Source organism: Sinohyriopsis cumingii, chromosome 5, assembly GCF_028554795.1.
Source record: "Sinohyriopsis cumingii isolate HCF-2022 chromosome 5, ASM2855479v2, whole genome shotgun sequence".
Classification (NCBI taxonomy): domain Eukaryota; kingdom Metazoa; phylum Mollusca; class Bivalvia; order Unionida; family Unionidae; genus Sinohyriopsis; species Sinohyriopsis cumingii.
Genome location: NC_142965.1, coordinates 153,889,030 through 153,911,770, shown reverse-complemented (window position 1 = coordinate 153,911,770; position 22,741 = coordinate 153,889,030). Strand labels below are relative to the sequence as shown.

Here is a 22,741-nt window from a genome sequence, read left to right as displayed (position 1 = left end):
CTGGAGAAGAAATGAAGAAGGGACTAAAGTGAGGAGAAACAGGAGGAAAAGACTGTAACTGAAGAAATTGAAAAATCAGAGAGTAAACAATGAGACAGAAGAAGTCTATGTACTTTTTAAAGTGCTATGTTGTGAATTGTGAATTGGATTGTAAATATTTATAAAAGAATAAATTAGCTATGAAGGTAAGTGTCTTTGGGTTTTGATTTTAAAATAAGAACTTACACTCACGCACTCATGCACAGACACGTACTATAGGGGTAAAAACATGTTTTTTTTTAGTTATGGCAATTGAAATTCTATCTCTTTTCGAGAGACATGGGTGGCCCTGAAAAAGGCCTTTTTTGGTGTAGGGGTGAGTTTAAACAATTAACTTTAACTGTCTTAAGCCTTCGCCACGGCCAAGGCCTACTTCTGGACTGCATACTGTTGATGATGATTTGGTTGAAATCACTAAGGGTGGTACGGTAGGCTTAGTCACAGGGTTGGAGTGTTTAGCTCGGGAAGGTCGTATTCTCTTCGGACGTAATATAGAAGTCTGATACATTTGTTTCAGACTTCTTAACTCTGCTAAAATGTCTAACAGTACCGTGACCGTTTGACTTTCACACCCTTGTTACTTTGCTGCTGCATCTTCTTGTTGTTGTTTTCTTACCTCTTCTTCTTGCTGCTGTTGTTGTAGGATAAAAGCTTGTTCTGCTTCTTTTTGCTGTTGTATAAATTTCTCCAATTCTTCTCTCTGTCTCTGTCTAAAATTTTCGACGTGCTGGAATAAAGGAGAAGGTGGCGAAGGTTTTGGAACAAATTCTTGCGAGGTAAGAAAATCCACAAAATCCCATTTCACCTCTTCTGAAAGTAAGTCCGGGTTCCCTTGGGTAGTCTCCACGGCTGGTGCACCCCAATTTATCGTTTTCTGAGTTTCCATCATGTTGAAAAACTGTCACGTGGATTAACTGCATACAGGCGCTATCGAATCTATATAGGCCATGTGACGTCAGAGACCACTCTCTTCGGATTGGACGTGGGCTGACTGATGTTATGATTTGTCAATGAACTCAATTCGTTTCAATCCTTCCTCTCCCTATAAATAAGTGCAGTTCACTGTATTCCTTCACGTGTTCTCGGCACCCGCAACATGTGAACCGACGTGCAATCATCGACACTTGTATCTTCCATGATTTTCCGGACGGACATACCGATGTATGTCCGATCCAAGTGGACAGACACCAGCCTTTGGATACGAAGAATATATGTGGAAAGGCAAAGATGCCTCAAGAGAGTTCTGATTTACGGACCTGAAATTAGGCGTAGTTTGAGGACAAGAAAAAGACCGATACGGTGTCCTTTGTGTTAAGAATAGGGTATGTAAACATAAACCCAAAGGCCCTTTTCAGGGCCACTCATAGGTCTCGAAAAGACCTTGATTTTCATTGCCTACCCCATTTTTTTAAAAAAAATGTCTGTTGTCTATAGTGTGTGTATGTGTTCTATCCCTCTCCACTGTTCCATTTCCCTTGTCGCTATAAAGCTTTCAAAATTTTCCCATGTTCAATTTCCTTTGTCGCTAAACAGTCCTACGATTTATTTCCCACGTTAATTTCCCGTTGTCGCTAAACAGTGTTGAATTTCCCATTGTCGCCAACGTGTCGGGGGAGGGGGGGGTTGTAATGATAATTCCCATTGTCGCCAAAGTATCCCACTTCACTACTTATGCGTATGTGTGTTGGTCTGTGGGTCTATGTGAATGTGTCCGTGAGTCTACGTGTTCGTGTATGTTGGTCTATGTGTATGTGTCTGTGTGTATGTTTGCGTGCGTATGTGGGTCTATGTGTGTGTCTTTGGGTTTATGTGCGTGAGTCTGTGGGTCTGTTAGTGTTTGTCTGTGGTCTAGGTGTGTGCGTCTGTGGTCTAAGTGTATGTGTGTGTCTTGGGACTAAATTGTTGTGTCTGTAGGTCTATGTGTGTGTATGTGGTCTATGTGTGCCTGTGAGTCTTTGTGTGTGTTTTTCTGTAAGTCTATGTGTGTTTGCGTGTCTGTGGGTTTATGAGTCGTTGTCTGTGAGCGATAGTCTGTGTGTCTGCGGGTCTACGTTTGTGTATGTCTCTGGGCCATTGTGTTTGTGTCTGTGGATCAATGTATGTGTGTCTTTGGGTTTATGTATTTGTGTCTGTGACTCAATGCGTGTGTGTCTGCACGTCAGTGTGTGTGTGTGTGGGACTAAATGTGTGTGTTTGTGGGTCAATGTGTGTGTGGGTGTTTGTGGGTCTATTTATGTGTGTGTTTGTGTCTGTGGGTCTATATGTGTTTCTGTGTGCCCATGTGTGTGTATCTGTGGGTCTATGTGTATTTTCTGTAAAAAAGTTAAAAAAATCTATATATTTCACTCGTATGACACTTCTTATTCAATTTGACCCATTCAATTATTAATTTCTTTGTGGAAAAATATTAATGAACAAGTCTCATTCCAATGTGTTTGTTACATTTCACTCCAGTATGGTATCTAAGTTTCTGATGATATAGAGGATATTTGCTTGGAACGAGTGAATAACGGATATAATTCATCGAGTGGATGAAAGACGATGAGAACTTTAAATTGTACTTTTATTTACCAGTATAATGTTGTAATAGCGACAGGCGTAAAACAAATAACATTTGCATCTTTGCACATAGAAGAAGTACATAACAAGCTAACGAAATAGTTAAAACAAAAGAATAAAATATGATAGAAGATTAATGTACAAACCTAACATGGGGACAAGTATCTATGAAGAATTCGAACAAAATGATTAGAGGCAAGAACGTGCTTCACTGCCTACGTGACCTAGTTATCTAAGTCATATTGTTTGAGCCATCTAATGGGACGCATCACTTTTTATTCCGGTCGTGACCTATTCTGGCACAATTGTACCGACGAAATAAAAAGATATGAATGCATCTTATTTTATTATTATTATTATTATTATTATTATTATTATTATTATTATTATTATTATTATTATTATCGTTATTGTTATTATTAATAGTAATAGTAGTAGTAGTAGTAGTAATCTCTCAATTGATGACGAATCTAGCCACCAGCAGACTTAAGCCAATCAGCAACTTTCCAACGGACCAAACCGGTGTCTGGTTAGGGACAAATGATTTGTGAGTGTATAATGATAATTACCATTTTAATTCAGCCAGACATTCGATCCTGTCCTTCGGAAAGTTGTTTATTGAATAAATTCACAAATGTACAGAAAACTGCTTTTATGGAAACTCGTTCTCTTTTGTTTACCCGGCACGTATGTGCTATTTCTTCTTAGGGGTATGTAACTAATTGTTTAATATTGTTGCTGTTGTTCAATTGTAATTCTCAGTCTTGACCTCATCCCTATTTTGGATAGTTCATGTTCTCCTCGCCAAAGTATACCTAATCTTTGTTTTGCGCTTGACTGTGTGTGCGTGTTTGCGTCCGTGTACGTGTGTATCTGTACTGCATTGTCCTATGGAGTAAACTTTTTTTTGATGAAAATGTGCGAAAACCTCGATTTCTTTCCTTACCGTTTTAAATCGTTTTGTCATTAAATAATGTCTACTGTTTGTGCGGGCTTTCATTTTATTACTTTTGAACTTAAGAATCCTGTGCGTTTTAAAACCTATACATTCTCTACATTGTTTTGACTAATATAAGAAAGTCTTCTTCCCAGGCCAGCTTTTATAAACTGTATTTCTTTGTTAATGTTTTAAGGACAAGTAAAACCATTAAATAAAATTGAAAATTAAAAGAAATAAAATATGATATTATTTTTACCGAATATATAAATTTTTGGTTCAAGAAATGTCTTGATTCTGAGTGTCAGTGCCTTCAGAGATATTAAAAACTAATGACGTCTCAATCAGTTTTGAAGAGAAATTTTAGTGGTTTCCATAGAAAGATAACAAGAGATGCCAGTGAAGATCTGAAGAAGTTATATGTAGATAGTTTCCAAAGAAAGCAAGAAGTCGAAATGTGTCAACATATTTTGACACAAGGACGAATACGGCGTCCTATTCCCTATTCGAACAAGAAGAATGCTTTAATATTCGATTCGAATTCTTATAAACAACCGACTTTAATGACTAATGTAATTTCCATGAAGTCATGTTGAGAGTGCTCTTATTTCTGATATCTTTGCCAGCAGCCCGTCTTCCACAAAAATAAGGCATCCATGAAAAATTAACAAAAACAATGTTTAACATTCTACAATTAAACGATGAAATAATGTTACACAGATACCAGCAGAAGATAAGAAATGTCGCAAATATGTTGTAAAATCTGCAGCAATAAATAATTTTAACAACACGACAAGTAAACAGAATACAAAAGACAATTACTTTTCTTATTTCCAGAGCAGAAATGAACAATTACTTCCATTAGTAACGATACATTGTAAGAGGTCCAGCAGAACGTCATCGGCTGTTTGCGGAAACGTAATTATTATTAGCTCTACCTAAAAAGAACTTCAACTTAGATTAATGTAATTAATGTTTGGTTTAAATGAAAATAAATAAATACATGATTTGTTTAAATTTAAATGTAATTAAATACATGTCTGTTTTAATATGAATTAGTTAAATCCATGTTTGGTTTAAATTGCAACTAATTATATACATATTTGGTTTAAATTTAAATGTAATGAAATACATGTTTGTTTAAATTTCAATTAATTAAATACATGTTGGGTTAAAATTGAAATGAATTAAATACGTGTTTGGTTTTAGTTTAAATCAGAATATTAATCAGGAGTTGTTGCAATTATTTTCTTGTCCCTTAATTATTTTCAGGATTTTCTGGTCACGTGAGTAGTCATAAGGATTCAGTTTTGGGCTTTATCACTGAAATATTCTCTTTAAACATTGGCTTAGCACAACGTTACTTTGGAAACAGAAAACAATAACGTAAAGAATCCAAAACGAAATATATGTTCTTTATTCACGAATAAATAAATACGTTTCAAGAAATATAAAAAAACACAAATATAGAAAGTATTTTTCTAGGAAACGAATATATTACTAAACACACATATTTAGGAACAATTGTACCTACCAAAATTAAATATATGAATGCATATTGTATTATTAATAGAAGTAGTAGTATTAGTATTATTAGCAGTATTAGAAGTAATATAATTATTCTCTCAACTGATGACGAGAGTAGCCACAAGCAGACTGATGCAATATATTGCAATCAGTAACTTTCCAAAGGACCTGACCGGTGTCTGGTTAGGGAACAATGATTAGCGAGTGTATTATGATATTGACCATTTTAGCTCAGCCATACACTCGGTTCTGTCCTTCAAAAAGTTATCTATTAAGTAAACTCGCAGATGTGCAGAAAATTAACGTGACCAAAATGAACAATAATGATGTATGCTGCCGATAACATCACGCACTGAATTTGGCTTCAATTAAATGATCCGGTTATTGCTTTTATCGAAACTCGTTATATATGTTTACCCTGCACGTGTGTGCTATGTCTTCTTTGGGGCATGTAACTAATGTCTTAATAGTCTTGCTGTTGTTCAATTGTAATTTTCAGTCTTGACCTCATCTCTATTTTGGATAGTCCATATTCTCCTCGCTTTACGCTTGACTATGTGTGCTTGTTTGTGTCCGTGCAGGTGTGCGTGTGTATGTGTACTGCATTGTCCCATGGGGAAAACTTTGTATAGATGAAAACCTCAATTCCTTTCCTCACCGTTTTAAATCGTTTGTCATTAAATAACGTCTTATGTTTGTGTGGGCTTTCATATCATTTCTTTTGAACTTCGGAATGTTGTGCGTTTTAAAACCTATACATTCTCTACCTTGTTATGACTAATACAAGAAAGTCTTCTTCCAGGTCAGTTTTTATAAATTGTATTTCTTTGTTAATGTTTTAATGACAAGTAAAAACATTAAATACAATCGAAAATCAAACGAAATATACTATGATATTATTTCACCGAATATAGTTTTTTGGTTCAAGAAATGTCTAGATTCTAAGAGTCAGTGCCTTCGGATATGTTAAAAACTAATGATTCTCAATCATTTTTGAAGAGACATTATAGTATTTTTCAATGAAAGAAGACAAGAGATACCAGTGAAGATCTGAAGTGTTTATTGGTAGATATTTTGCAATGAAAGCAAGAAGTATAAAAGTGTCAACATATTTTGACACAAAGACGAATACGGCGTCCTATTCCCGACTCGAACGAGAAGAAGGCTTTAATATTCGATTCAAAGTCTTATAAACAACCGACTTTAATGTTTAATGTAATTTCCATGAAGTCATGTTGAGCGTGCTCTTATTTCTGATATCTTTGCCTGCAGCCCTTCTTCCACGAAAATAAGGCATCCGTGAAAAATTAACAAAAACAATGGTTAACATTCTACAATTAAACGATGAAATAATGTTACACAGATAACAGCAGAAGATAATAAATGTCGCAAATATGTTTCAGAATCTGCAGCAAAATTTTGTATAACAACACGTCAATGAAACAGGATACAAAAGACAATTACTTGTCCCATTTCCAGAGCGAAAATGGACCCTTAATTACATTAATAACTATACAACGTCATCTACTGTTTGCGCGAACGTAATTAGTATTATCTACCTAAAATACACTTCAACTCAAATCAATGTAATTAAAAAAATGTTTGGTTTAAATTTAAATTAAGTAAATACATGATTCATTTAAATTTAAATGTATTAAATACATGTCTGTTTAAATTTGAATCAATTAAATCGATGTTGGTGTTAAATTTCAATTAATTATATACATTTTTGTTTTAAATTAAAATGTAATTAAATACATGTTTTTTTTTAAATTTAAATTAATTTAATGCACGTTGAATTTAAATTTAAACTAATTGAATACATGTTTGGTGTAAATTTTAATATAATTGCATAGCTGTCTGTTCAAATTTGAATTAATTAAATGCGTGTTTGTTTTAAATTTAAATGAATTAAATACATGTCTTGTTTAAATTTTATTGTAATTAAATACATATCTCTTAAAATTTAATTTAATTGACTGCATGTTTTTTTTTCTCAGTTAAAACCAAAAACATAATCTTGAGCTGTTGCAATTATGTTCTTGTCCCTTAATTATATTCAATGCTTTCTGGTCATGTGCGTAATCATAAGGATTCAGTTTTGGGCTCTATCACTGAACGATTCTCTTTAAACTTTGGCTTGGCACAACGTTACTTTGGAAACAGAAAACAATAACGTGAAGGATCAAATACGAAATATATGTTCTTTATTCACGAATGAATACAATAATTTTTAAGAAATATAAAAACACAAATATGAAAAATGTTTTTCTAGGAAAAATATAATGCTAAACGATTTGTATGCTCGAAAATATTTCCTTACACCTTGTTCCAAAAACATACATTTGCATGTCTTCGGTTATATATCCACTGGCTTAAATCTTTACCCCACGGGATGGACAATGTGGGATAGATGAAAAGAGTTATCCTGTATGTCGTACGAGAGCACTAATAGAACAAAATCGGGGTTATTCAGTAGTTGACATGCCTGACTCACGAAGGAAGTAAGTTGGTTCGAATTCCACCATCTGATCAAGCGAAGCTGACTACCGTGGAGTGTCGTTTAGCAAAGCACTTCAATCCATAGTTTAGCAACTAAATAACCCATATGTTTTGCAGTACAGTGAGACACCGAAATACCAATCCTTCCCGACTGATAATCACTTCCAATCCCCATCTCTCAATCCCAAAGATATGAATCGGTAGTATTGAAATGTAATACCAATTTTCAAAATACGTCCATCGCTCTATGGTTTTAAATGTCTGTCCTCAGTGGTATTCATGATACAGACATGTATGTATTGTTCACAAATGAACAAACATAAGAACAAAGCTCACGGCGAAAACGTGTAGAAAAAAGACACAACCTTAATGATTATAACAAAACAAAATCATATCTCTATCAGAGCTAAGGATATGACGAAGTCCTGAGTACTGTATGTCCCTCGTGTTTGTTAATTTTAAGTGTCAGAGAATGATTAAAGTAACTAAATACTGATAAATATATTATTATATTTAATTTAGATAAGTATTTTTTCACAAAACATGGGTTAATATAATTAATAAAAATGTAATACATATTTAAAAGATGCGAAAACTCACAAAATAATACGCCAGAAAAAGAATGAAAACCTCATTTGCCGCTAAATGGAATAACTGCTAGACAATGATAAGGCGATTACAGATAACGCTAACAAAATGTGGCCACGAATCATCTACAAATGAAATAGCGCTTAAGGTCTTGCTTCTAATTTACACAAGGTTTTCTTCATCTACAGTCTTGCTTTTCTTTCACCATACTGAGCACATGTAATTTGATTCGCTGTAGTATTTGTGTAGAATATATTCTGACTAAACTGGTCACACTTTGCTCACGTTTCAAACAATTTACTATCGTAGTAGCAGTCTGAAATGCAAGGAAATGAAGAAGGGTGATACCTTAAGTGGTCTAAATAAAATAAACCATGAAAATGATACTCTAATGATTTGAGTCCATGTTAATGTACAGTTGACTGCTGCCTAGATAAAGGTCGACATTATGTTAACGATTTAAAACTCAAACGCAGTAAGTGTGATGACGATGTATAATAAAAAATTTAAGGAGGAATGAAGTTACAACAGTTATTGAGTAATAAATTGATTCAAGTATATCACCTAGACTAATATATTCAATTACAAAATCTGACCAAACTCATCACGATGATGATTTAGCACTACAACCCATTGCTAACCAAAACGCCATGCCGGGTAGGTTTGATTAAATAAAACTTTTGCGTTTTTTTAAGACAATAAATATAGAGAAAGTTTTCACAAATTTAATTGAACCATTGCATTGTGTCGAGTAACAAAGCCACGAGTAACGATTTGCAAAGCTTCGACTTCATGAACAAAATATGTTCCTGAACCTACTTTAAGATAAAGCAAGCAAAACTCATATATTCTTTTATTACGATGTGAAGGTTGCAAAACTCATGTCTTCCTATATTTCAGATGTGAAGGATGCGAAACTCGTGTAGAAGTTTATTGCAGATGTGAAGGTTGCAAATCTCATGTTAACTTTTATTACAGATGAGAAGGTTGCAAAACTCATGTTAACTTTTATTACAGATGAGAAGGTTGCAAAACTCATGTATTCTTTTATTACAGATGTAAAGGTCGCAAACCTCGTGTATACTTTTATTGCAGATGGCAAAGCTGCAAAGCACATGTATTATGTTATTACAATTGAGAAGTTTGCAAAACTTATGTATTCTTTTATTACAGATGCGAAAGTTGCAAAACGCATGTACAATTTTATTATAGATGCGAAGGTTGCAAAACTCGTGTATACTTTTATTGCAGATGTCAATGCTGCAAAGCTCATGTATACTTTTATTACTGATGTGAAGACTGCAAAACTCATTTCCATTATGTCGGAGACGATGCAGTTAACACTACAACCAAGCAAACCATATTACTGCATAGAATGGTTCCTCAAAATGTATAATGCTTTAGAGGGACACATTTAAATCGATAATTGGTACTGCAAACATTGCTGGAGTAGGTATAGCATCAAATCGTGGTCTTATCTGACAGCATTCATCCGTATCTGACAGTGTTCAGTCGTATCTAACATCCTTCAGACAATAACATTTTAAACTAAAGGGTATAATAAGTGTTATGGTTTGTGTTTTTATTTTGATATTTCTTCATTCAAATCTGAGTTACGTAACCTTGAGAACTGGTGGTCTCGCCCGGTGACAGACGCTAAAACCAAACTATATTAATTTTATTTCACTTTGCAATATTTATTTAATAACAAAGGGAAGGGTATAACCACTTTCAATAAGCACAGACGGGCTGAAAGCCTGTGGTTGTCTCGACAAACAAATCTTTTAAAATAATTCACATTTAAGAACACCTATTTATTTAAAATTTCAAAATTTACCGCAAACGTTCACGCGCATTATATAACAATATAGGAACGTCTTCATCTGTCGTTTCATGCATAATTCGTTTGGTTGATTCTGTATAACGGCGAACTTAAGTATTTTTTATCATTGTCCTCAATAGTTGTTTGTACTTCTGAACTTTGTGTTATTTGGTTTTATGTTTGAAGATCAAATGGCTAAGGACTGCCCACAAAGGATTTTTATAATATTGCAAATTACATTTTAGCGTTATATTCATTCGGGAGACTTATCTTTAAAAAAATTGTTTGTCGTAGAATATGTGATGTATTTTTTACAAAAGGTGTCACTTACCGTTTGAACATAAACAAGTCACATTAAGTTTACTCAGTGATATACTCAATCATGTTTATTCATGTAGGAAATTATTTTAAATAAGTTAATATTTAAAATCGTCGTGTTATGGTTTGAATTTTATCACATTCCAACATGAAAACTTTCCCTTACTGACAACGTAGGCACATGTAATGTGTTTACTGTTCTTAAGGTGTAAAACGAAACAAAGAGAGACGGAGAGAGACAGGGAGAAGAAGAACAAGAAGAATGAGAAAACAAAGAAGCAAGGGAACAAGAAAAATTAATTAAATATAGAAAATATATATTATCTAAGGGAATACATATTTCCGAAGTAGAAAATGAAAGTAGTTATAGCAGTGATATAGCCACTGAGGCGGTGCCACATTTAGATTGTTCTCACACTGATATATTTTACTATCATATTATTAAACATTGTGTTAAGACTCTGTAAGGTTACCGAAACAACTCAACAAATAACCTGACATGGCATGAAATTAGTCCATTACAATTATTTTGCAGTATATATATATATATATATATATATATATATATATATATATATATATATATATATATGAGAGTTTGCATGCAACGCATGTACCTAAACTTATTCATAAAGGCAATACCTACACTATTAAAATGTATGATTTTAATAAAGGGTTACTAATTTTATGCAACGTCTGTCTGACTATCATCCAGCAAAACGTGAATCAGGGAACACTCGCCATAAATAGACTAAATCATTCTTACATATTGTCTTAAGATTATGTGGTATTATTGGAACGAAGAAATAAATGAAGGATGGTATTATCATTTGATTAATATGCAACAACTTGCTTATACCTCACATACGTACATGCGTGCATTTAAAGCAATGTCGAATATAAGTTATCGAGACGAACGATTTATAATTTACATTTCTGATGATTAAACGTTTAGTGCTTTGTTTTGCTTTTGATGCAAACATTTACATCCTAAAACTTAATCAAAATGTTTTACCTAATCCAAAGTAAAGATAACTGTTTAGAAAATAAGATTCCGAATAATAACAAAATAATAACAAAAAATAAAATTTGAGAAGAAAGTCTTACCTTTGATGCTGATCACAGAGGTCGCATGTTTTTGGACACAAGCGTACTGCTTGATCTCTTCTTTTATCACATAAACCATATCTAGGCCAGGTTACACATTTATACGTTTCGTCTCTACAACCACCTAAAGATTATATATAATTGACTTATGGTTTTTTCACCTCCATGGAAACAGTTTTTAAACACTAAACATATTATTAAAGGATCAACACGTTCAGCTTATAGTTCTCAAGGAGGTAATGCTTTATATAATATAAATTGTAACAGTCACACTTAGCCGTCGCTACGCATACCCAATCACACACATATATGCAAACGCACTCATACCTAAACAGAGAGACACATTAACACAGTTGTAAATACAGAATTAACCGTTGCCACCGATACCATGATAAATTGGGATCCACATCTACGAACATGCCAAAACACACATATACTTACAGACCCGTTCCCTAAAACACTGATACCCTTGCCCAAACACACAGATACGTTTCGCTCCCATTTACAAACACAGATACACATACATTTTTATGACAGTCATCATACGATATCTTACCGTTTGGATCGTCAGCAGCTGATTGCTCATTCACTTTACTTATCAATATTATTTTTATAATTACTTGCAAGTACTAATATTCACGTATTTTGAATTTTGAGTTGTAGCACCACATCACAGTTTATGAATGAATAATATATCATGAAAAAGTTTATGAATGAATGCTATATCATTTTTAAATATATTTTTTTCTGGTTACAAAGTTATTTTTTCTTCAAATTATTTCATGCATGTGACTTACAATCTGGACGGTATGCTATACATTTTACAGGCTTGAAATAAAGTCTTTAACATTAAAAGTAAAACAGATGCAACTATTTATCAGGTAAATGTATAATTGTATTTAAAAAACGATAACAGTGTAATCAGTTGAGTAAAGTTGAAATCAGTCAATCGCATTATATTCCAAATTCCAGAACCAAAATAAGTCAGCACTTACCGTTGCAATTGTACATTTTGTTTACGATTTCTACATCTGTGACTGACAGGTTTCCCATGTTTCCTATGCTATCCTCTTCTACCGGTTGCTTGACTAGTATTGTTTTCGACTTTATGTCATTGGAGAATGCCTGAAGGGATGATATAATGTAAGTACATTCTACTGAACTGTTTTCTGACGCAGACAAAATGTGTATGTTCCATCATAGAATCAGTCGCTCATGAACGTGGTATTGATAAAGTGAGAAAAAAAATAGAAAAGAAACAAAGATGGCGATCATCTGTCCGCATGTTCCTTCCATTATTTATACATCGATGAGACACGTTGGCCCCATATGTCTACATCCTTATTTCTTTCATGATGACAGGTATCAGTGGTGTTATCTTGGTGTGAAGAAGCATGGGTAAAGAATAATCAGCAAAAGAGATGTTCCTAGCTAGGTCATCAACAATTGATGAACCCAATAAACAGGCAGATGGTTACATTATTTAGAACTAGAAACGTATCTATTCCGTTTTTTAACGCTAACTTGAATAATGAGACATCTCTTAGACGAAAATGAAACATGTGTATGGGACGTTGATGTGTATATAAGCATCGCAAGACGTAGAATAGAAGACACTAGACCAGACCAAACGAAGTATTGTACAACTTTGTTTACCTTTCTTTCATTAGTCCAATGAATTTGCCAAGCACATCTTCATGCTAACAAATCTCCTTTCTTTAATTATGTTGAATGTTGGATGGTATGTGTGTGTGTAACAATGCATATTCATGTAACTATTTTCATACATAAATACATTATACAAAGAATACAAGATCAAAGAGAGTCGTTTGAGAATATAATCAAGACAACCACTTACGTCGACACTGTAATGCATTATGGAATAGGGATCGTAGGGGATATTCATATGGTCAACCTCCAGTGATGTGAGCTTCTCGAACTGGTCTGAATAATCTGGGTTCACGTTCTCCGTAATGATATCAACATAATCGTCCCTGTCCGGCCGCTGGTGTTCGTGCTCAAGACCAATCGCATGCCCAATCTCGTGTAAGTACGCTCCTATCTGTATATTAAAGGTATAAACAAAATATTGTATGTCTTTCTTCCTTTAAGCTAATGTTCACTGCAATCTGCATAGACATACAATGCGTTTCATACGTTTTAGACGTTACGTGAAAATTCATTTCAAGATGTTTTATATAATAATAGACTCCTGCATTCCTCAACTTTCATGCATGTCTGTTGATAACTAAATTTCAGGATGATGTATCAGATGTAGCATACTCAAAACTGTCATTTTGGAATTGTTTAGCTCAATGCAAATATTATGCTTTATAATTTTGTATCTGAGCCCACTTCAAGGGCACAAGGTCGTACATCATGTACCTTCTGGTGACAAATCTGCAGTGTAAACTATGTGGACATCTGACTTGTCAGATTGGGACCATCCTGCAGCAGCAAACAAATTAGCATGAACAAGGTATGGCTGTCAGGTGTGTGTGAGTTTATACGTGTGTCAAAAACCTAATGACTAGTACTTACATATCTACACCCGTTTGAGGAAAAGGAAACATTCTGCTTTCCACCCACCATTCCCACATTTGAGGAGCAGCTGGAAAAAAATAGGAAAAGAGTATTGAGTAGCTGTATTTCCTGGAAGGGAGAAATACACTGGATATTGCAAGCACCCTAACGTGTAATGTACATAACAACACTCAAAATGTGCTGAACAATCCAAACTATTGTTTTGAAAGGCTGTTGGTTTTGTTCTTTCCATGAATTACTACAACACCCAGAAATTACAAATTCTCGTAGTTTCAAAACCTGGTAACGAACGTAACTCTTATATTTAAATAATGATTATTTTAAAAATATAATTATTTGATTTTCACGACTAATATCTATTGTGGAAATCATCCTTTTGCGCATTTACTTGTTCTGTTCGCACCATATGAATGGGTAGAGTATATAGCATTCGTAAATCCAATCGTTTAATTTCGACGAGTAGCGTCACATCCGTCACAAAGTCATTTAAGCTCAATATAGTTGAAGCTTTTAATTGACTCAAAGAAGACTAGGTGTGGTGCTTATCCTTAACAGGACTTAGGTGATGTTAAAATTATGTCCCCTTTCTGACTGAACATTGTCTTTAATTTTTGATTATGCTAAATAACCTTTGGAGGAATTCATGGGCTAAAATTATTTTTTTGCAAGGGGCTTTACATTAAAAAGATTTAAGTCAAGTTCGACTGTCTGTTTTCTGTTTTATGGCAGTCTTTAACAAAGTCATGGCCCTTGCTTCACTTAGTACTTAACTCAAGAATTAAAATCAAATTTATCATAAGACGTTATTTTTTTTAAAACATACTTCTTCTGGTTTGAGGTTTGTTTTCTCGGGCAAAACAGTTACAGGTTTCAGGTTTCCACTTCCTATAAAAGCATGACTGACTTACTTTTATTGACACAAACACACACACACACACACACACACACACACACACACACACACATAGTGTCTGCCATCCGAACATAATAATTATCTTCGAAAATTATGAAGAAAGAAATAATATGTCATTTTTTTATCTTCGATAAATGAGAAGTCGTATGTAGCAGCGTTTTATTTTACATGTTTATATTTCACCAACAGGTAACTATATTTGATTTCCAAGAATGAAACAACTATTAATGACTCCCTTATCCAATTTAATTTACATTCAAACCGATGAATGTGAAGAAACTGACGACTGATGAGTACTTCTTGAGGAATTTTGACTCTCCCTCTCCAGGCTTTAAAATCCATTTGGTAATATATAGTGTCCTGTCGTATAAAAAAATCTAATGCAAAGAGAGGATCATTTGAAAGTTTATAATACACACACACACACACACACACACACACACACACACACATATATATATATATATATATATATATATATATATATATATATATATATATATATATACATAGACAAATAAATAGATAGATAGATAGATAGATAGATAGATAGATAGATAGATAGATAGACATATAAAGCGAGTGAGAATACATTATACAATCAAATGATTATTTAGAACTTCTTTACTATCAAGGATTAGTCTAGATTATACGTTTTCAAACGAGAAAAGTAAAGTAAGAAATTATCTGAATTCCCAAAACTCCTCGAATAAGAATATATGGCAGTAATCCACATTCAATCGAATGAATTTAATAGCAAATGCTCAAATATTCTTTCTGATTAGACAGCAATTCCGAGTTGCCTTGTTCGAACTGGGAAGATATTATTGTACTTTCATCATCACATTCTTACTCTTCTCCGTCCGTGAAAACGATAGCATTGATGTCAGCAGACGTGGCCTTTCTAAATCGTAGGCAGGTGTTACGCTCCCATTCCGTCATAGCCTGCCGGATCATGTCCTGTTCTGTCTGATCTATACAACATACAATGTGAACAGTGTACAAATGTGCAAGTGTCCCTTTGCTATTGAAATGATATGTAGAGAGTCTTGTATGACTACCAAATAAATATGAAATTTTATGACACAAGTGTTGTCACTTTCTGTTAGCGGTAAAGTTTGTTACATGACATGGAGGCATTATTTTTTCATATACAATGAACATAGATGTGAAATTCTTTTCCTTATATAGATTTGAAGATACTTTAATTTCTATAAGATATTGTTATGTGAAGTTAGCTTGTGTTATTTCTAAACATAATCGGAACCTATTCGATTTCGTCATATAGCCTCTACAACGTGGACTTGAATTGCCCTTGTATGCTGTGTGAGTTTAAGACGTCTTATATCCGTAACTATCTGTTCCTAAAGTTGTCTGATTTCCGTTACTTTACGTGCCTTAGGTTTTATTTTTGATGCTATCTTTCCCTGTGTTGTTTGTTTCTGTTAGTTCTCGTTGTCTTCTATCCCTTAATCTGTGTGTCTGAGTTATTTATGTTACTCTTTTGTCCTTATTGTATGGGTCTGAGTAGATTTTGTATTTCCATTCCGTGTTTTTATTTGGTCATCCTCTATCGATTGTGTAGGAACCGGTAAGGAGTGGCACAAACATTAACGGAAATAAGACAACTTGTGCGAACACGCTTCGAAAGCGGGATTACGTCATCAAAGCTCCCGTCCCTAATTGAAAGAACACATACAGTGTTATATATATATATATATATATATATATATATATATATATATATATATATATATATATATATATATATATATATAAATCCGTACGAAATTGTTTCACACTTATTTATCCCGAAAAGTTATTTTATCGAATAGAGTAGATTAAAAATATTATAGCTAATTAGGAAACATTTCGAGTCATATATCATTTCCCAGAATAGATATATAACTCTAGGTTCGTCTTTACATCAACGTCAACTTACTGAAATGTCCCCGTTGGAATCGATAGGGAATTTCTCCGTTTGTCCAACGTAACCTTCGATCGCGAATCGCTTTACGCTTATTTCGAATCAGTGTACTGCTGCAAGAAATTATATATATATATATATATATATATATATATATATATATATATATATATATATATATATATATATATATATATACATAAACATTACAGCGTATTTTTCAATTTAAAGCTCATATAAACAAACTGAGCGAGTAGATATTTATTTCATATTTAATCATTAATGCAAAATTCACATTGAAATTCATGATAGATACATCAATTTCAAATTAATTCGCAAGACTTTATAGAAAATATATTCAATACACATCTGGTTGGACGTCCATTGCTTTTATAGTTCTGACAATTTTTTTAGCGAAATTAAGCTGTTTCGAAACAGAGGTCAACATAAACAATAAGATGTAGCAGATAAGAATGAGGAAGAAGACAGATGGTAGCGAAGATATGAAGGTAAACGTTTTTAATTCCTTTTGTTGTCAGAGAATTGCCTTCCATTAACATGACATTGGACAATTTTGATTTCCACCGACATTTAACATACCTGTTCGGTTTCTGATAAAGACTGTCATATTGTTGTTTGGACAATAACGTGTCCAGCTCCGTAAGGATGCCATCATGCATACTTTTTACATTGAGGGTATCTAAGAACAAAATTAAACCATACAAATTAAATTTTTAATTTCCATACTGTTATTCTTCTCTCAATCACACACAATTATGATATGCTATAAATGGCAACGAAGAATTTTATTCATACAATAAAAATGAACCCTAGCTGTTAAGACCACTCACAAGTCGTAGGAAACGTGACCTTATTAGCAGATGGTAATAGCTACAATTTAAATTTGATCAAGAAAGGCAGATTCGATTCGTTTAATTTGCTACTGATTCAAATGTTGGGTCCTACAACTTTGATGGTTTTATTGATTATCTAAAATATTTGAATTTTGAATCTTGTAACAAATGACCATCAAAATTTTGAAGCAATGATTATAAATGGAATACCCTAATTTAACGCTGTGTTGAAATTATGCTTGTCGTTTTATGCAAGTTAAATCCTGAAGCATGCTGGTGCTGCCGGCCAATATCATTGCTGACAAAGGTGTGAACAATCTCTCCTTTTATAAGAATACTGGATGATTGTCATAATTTTGCATGAGACGTTCCGTAAATACTGAAATATTCACGTCTATGATCATGGGGTAAGCGTCTGTTTAATTGGTGCTATGCTTGTTGGTTAGGCGAATTATCTCAGAGATATTTATAGAAACTAATTAGCATAATATGTCCCGACAAAACTTCATATGTTTAAAAACAACAACGTTTTACCACTTATGCAAAGGGTACATTTTGAATTATACTAAAAATTCAACTAAACTTCGGTGACTGCTGAACAGTTTTTGAGTTTTGTGTATGTTATTTGCCTAGATGATGGGCTATCAGATACACATGACGCTTGGTGGTCAGGCTACAATGTTAATTGAAATGATATCACTTAATTTATCAAACTGAGCATGGTTTGTGAGTGGGCAGCGGTCAAACGAAATGTTGAAAAACCAGCGCTTGATAGACTGCTGTAGGTAGATAGATGGAGCCTTGATATCCATCACGTCACTAGTGCAAGATAAGACTTGCTATTGACTTCAAAAGAGTATCATTTCTCGATGGAACTGACTCTTTGCGTTTACGAAGATTTATTTTCATATTTTACCGTTTTGGTTCTTAATCTATAAATCATGTATTTTCCATTATTGCCAGGGCGATTGGATGTGGCATAATTTAAGGTATTGAAAAATGTCATCAAACTCAAATCGGAATAATTGTTGAAAAACTTAGATTATTTAGCTTTTGAATCAAAACCTTTTATTGAATTGGATAAAATTATACTGTTTGTCAGGTTCTTAGCCAGGCATTTATACTGTTTGTGAGGTTTTTAACAAGATATAACTACAGTCTGATAGATTCTTAGCCCTGCATTTCGAATGTTTGTGAGGTTCTTAATATGTTTACAGCTTGTGAAGTTCCTACTACCGTCTCACTACATCGTATGGTTCTTAACTTGATATTTCTACAGTTTAGGAATTTCTAATACGCCGATTCTTCAGCTTGATACGTTCTTAAACGGCATTTTTACCGTTTGAGTACATTATACTGTTTTTCTACAGTTTGTAAAGTTATTAACGCACCATTTCTACACTCTCTGATGTTCTTAATACGGCATTTGTACAGGTTGTATAGCTAATAATACAGTATTTTCTTATCTACAAAACATGGCTTTTTGTATATTTTATGTTAAATGTTTTCAAATGCATTTTCATGAAGTGAAACTTTGTTTCGAAACTATTTTGTGCAAACTTGCGAAAACTGGATATTGTTTATGTTATTTTTGTCGTTGTTGCTGTGTGAATGTTATTGTGCCTGTTGACTACGAGAAAGTTATCGGGTTGTGATATTTCAGATAAACCTAATGTTGTAATAAATATAAAGTAAATATACACCATTTGACCGGATTGTAATAACACTTTCATCTGAGTTCTACCACATTTAACCTACTGTACGATTCATTATGACACAATTAAGTATACAATTAGACATTATATGTTTGTTACCCACCTTTGATGCCTCCATACCGCATTTAATCTATTGTACAATTGATTTTGAAACAGTTAATTAGGTAAGGATAAATTAGAATTTTTGTCTGTTACCCACCTGTGCGGCCTCCCTACCGCATTTAATCTAGTGCATGATTGATCTTGATATATTTAATTAGGAAAGTATAAAATTGTAATGTATATGTTTGTTACCGCCTTTGAGGCCTCCCTACCTCATTTAATATATTGTACGATTGATTTTGATACAGTTAATTAGGTAAGTATAAAATTAGAGTTTATACGTTTGTTATCCACCATTGAGGCCACCATACCGCATTTAACCTACTGTACGATTGATTGTGATAAACTTAAGTATAAAATTAGAAATTATATGTTTGTTACAAATCTTTGAGGCCCCCATACCACATTTAATCTATTGTACGATTGATTTTGATACAGTTCATTAGGTAAGTATAAAATTAGAATTTATGTTTGTTACCCACCTTTGAGGCTCGCCTAATGCATTTTATCTGTTGCATGATGGACTGTGATACAATTAAGTATAAAATTAGAATTTATGTTTGTTACCTACCAATGAGGTCTCCCGAACACATTTAACTTACCGTACGATTGATTGTGATTGAATTAAGTATAAAATTAGAATTTTAATGTTTGTTACCCACCTTTGAGGCCTCCCATAGCTTTCATAATGATCTGATCCATGGTTTTGTTTGTCGGAGATTCTCGTCCAAACATGTTTGGTAGGGTAATGTTGTCCTTCTGCAATTCCTCTGGTATGTTCCGCCCATTGCACCAATGCCATAGAACAACCTAATATGATATCAACAATCAACACCAATGTCATATAACATATAAATACGATATCAACAATCAAGACCAATGTCATATAACATATAAATACGATATCAACAATCAAGACCAATGTCATATAACATATAAATACGATATCAACAATCAAGACCAATGTCATATAACATATAAATACGATATCAACAATCAAGACCAATGTCATATAACATATAAATACGATATCAACAATCAAGACCAATGTCATATAACATATAAATACGATATCAACAATCAAGACCAATGTCATATAACATATAAATACGATATCAGCAATTAAGACCAATGTCATATAACATATAAATACGATATCAACAATCAAGACCAATGCATTTGAAAACGTAATAAGAAATGAACATATACAGTATACTCTATATATAACTACGAAAAATCATCAAGGAGGAAAAGGCAGAATATATCTGGTAATGAATAAGTACCGATCTTTACATCTTTCTTGCATTCGCAGTACAAGAATAAAGAATCAAAGTTAATTTTGTTTCAATGTCTCCATGACTAATAATAAGAACAACGAAATTAAATGTTGTAATTTTTAATTAAAAGCAAATATCATACAACAATTATTTGTGTCTTTGCGGATCAAGTTGTAATTGTCGTGTTGTGTCAAGTATAAAATGTAATAATTGATGAAACAAATCACGTGCAATTGATTGACAACATATGCAACGTACACCAGATAGACAACATACCAGTTAAATACTCTGGAATGATCTATTATCTATTTGATGATTTCTTCTATTAGATTATCAAAGCTCAAGTTAATTACCATGAAATGTATCAAAGAACTAAAGATTTATTTCAATTAGATTGTTGGAATTCCATTTGTGTAATATAACCATGACAAATTCAAGCATGGCATGATACTTACATAGACAGACAAAAATTCAGCAACTCGTAAGTGCATGGCTGTTATTCCACTTCCAAGGTATAAATTGGTTCCTTTCTTTTCTTCTGAAATGTAATTTGTATGTTACTATATGTCTCTTTGTTTATACACCAGTCCTCCTGTTACACTGTTGACAATTATTTCGTTTCGGCGGTTATCTCTGTTCCTTATCTATTTAGAGTTTTGCAGTGATTTCGATTCTTGGTTCATTATTCCGTCAGCGCTATTTCCCTGGTTTTATATTCACAGAGCAACAGGCTATTTAACCACAGATGCAATTCCTGTCATATGACGTCATTGGATGTTGCCGTTCTTAATGATTCATGAGCATCCGTTCGATGAGCACTTGCTTGAATCCGGACAGAAATTATGTTGCAATCATTCAGAATATGATGCAAGTTTCCTTAAACAATACCCTACTTAATCATGCCATATATTTATAGAAACGAGGCACTGTATTTCAGTTAGGAAACTATTCCGTTTTAGCCAGTTAGTCATGTTTTTGAGACCGTCAGATAATTGTGTTTAAAGAACAAAATACACCTGTCAAAACATACATACATACATACATACATACAGAATTACACTGTTATAAGCTTTTCATTTCATTTTTGTTGCTATCTCGAACTTAATGTTAAGCATATAACACAATAGACGTAATGACTTTTCGAAATATTATCATCATCAAGTAACTGTTAAAATATCAGTGCCATGCTCAGCCAAATGATTGCAGATTTGCATAATTGCAGGTATTGAGATATTTCGTTTTGTCAATACGGTAGCTGACAAAGTATTACTATTGTATTTTTATCAATTTTCTGTTCTATTTTATGATCTTGCATTATTATGAATTTGTTTCATCTGATGTAATCTCTTTTGAATAGGAAATAAAGTCAGTCAGTCAGTCACACATACATACATACATACATACATACATAGATGCATACAAACGTAATTTCTTTAATGTATAAACTGTTACATAAATATACGTTGGTCCTTGGATGTTTGTGTGCATTTGTGGGTACATGGGTACATACATACATGCATACATACATACATACACTCAGAGGTGTATTCATCCATGCATACATGCAAGCATACTTACGTACATAAATATATACGTACATAACATTATATTGCATTGCTGCATGCATAATACCCACATGATATATAATGCAATCTTATGTACGTAATTATAATGGGCAAACATATTTTTGTCTTTTCACAAAGTGTAAAATAGGCGCAACATGTTTGGTCAATTTTTCTTGAATGTTGTCTTTGCGGTTTTTCTTGTTTTACCATGTAACAGCTAGAGATTCAATCAATTGATTTTAATTCACGTTTTAATTATATACGTGACAAAAGAGGAAAAACGTATAGCAGGTGCACGTACTAAATTATTGTCATGGAAGTACTTTTGATGAGTCCTAGAAAGTACATAATTATTTTAGGAAAATAAGATGAATCAGAGAAGTTTACATCCTTTCATGAGACTGAGGAGTTCATGAAAGGGATATTACTATAGATACGTTTGCAT

General features: G+C 33.2%; 1 protein-coding gene across 1 annotated transcript; it reads right to left on the bottom strand.

Annotated features, from left to right (window-relative positions):
• Positions 1-7,252: 7,252 nt before the first annotated feature.
• On the bottom strand, positions 7,253-21,430 carry LOC149800496 (zinc metalloproteinase nas-4-like). The gene is made up of 10 exons (XM_089957267.1): positions 21,187-21,430; positions 20,117-20,264; positions 17,384-17,483; positions 16,799-16,896; positions 15,710-15,830; positions 13,941-14,010; positions 13,258-13,461; positions 12,395-12,524; positions 11,400-11,523; positions 7,253-8,468 (listed from the first exon to the last, which is right to left on the bottom strand). Exons 1-10 carry the CDS (start codon positions 21,220-21,222, stop codon positions 8,453-8,455), a joined length of 1,047 nt encoding a protein of 348 aa, XP_089813393.1. The 5' UTR covers positions 21,223-21,430; the 3' UTR covers positions 7,253-8,452.
• Positions 21,431-22,741: the final 1,311 nt, after the last annotated feature.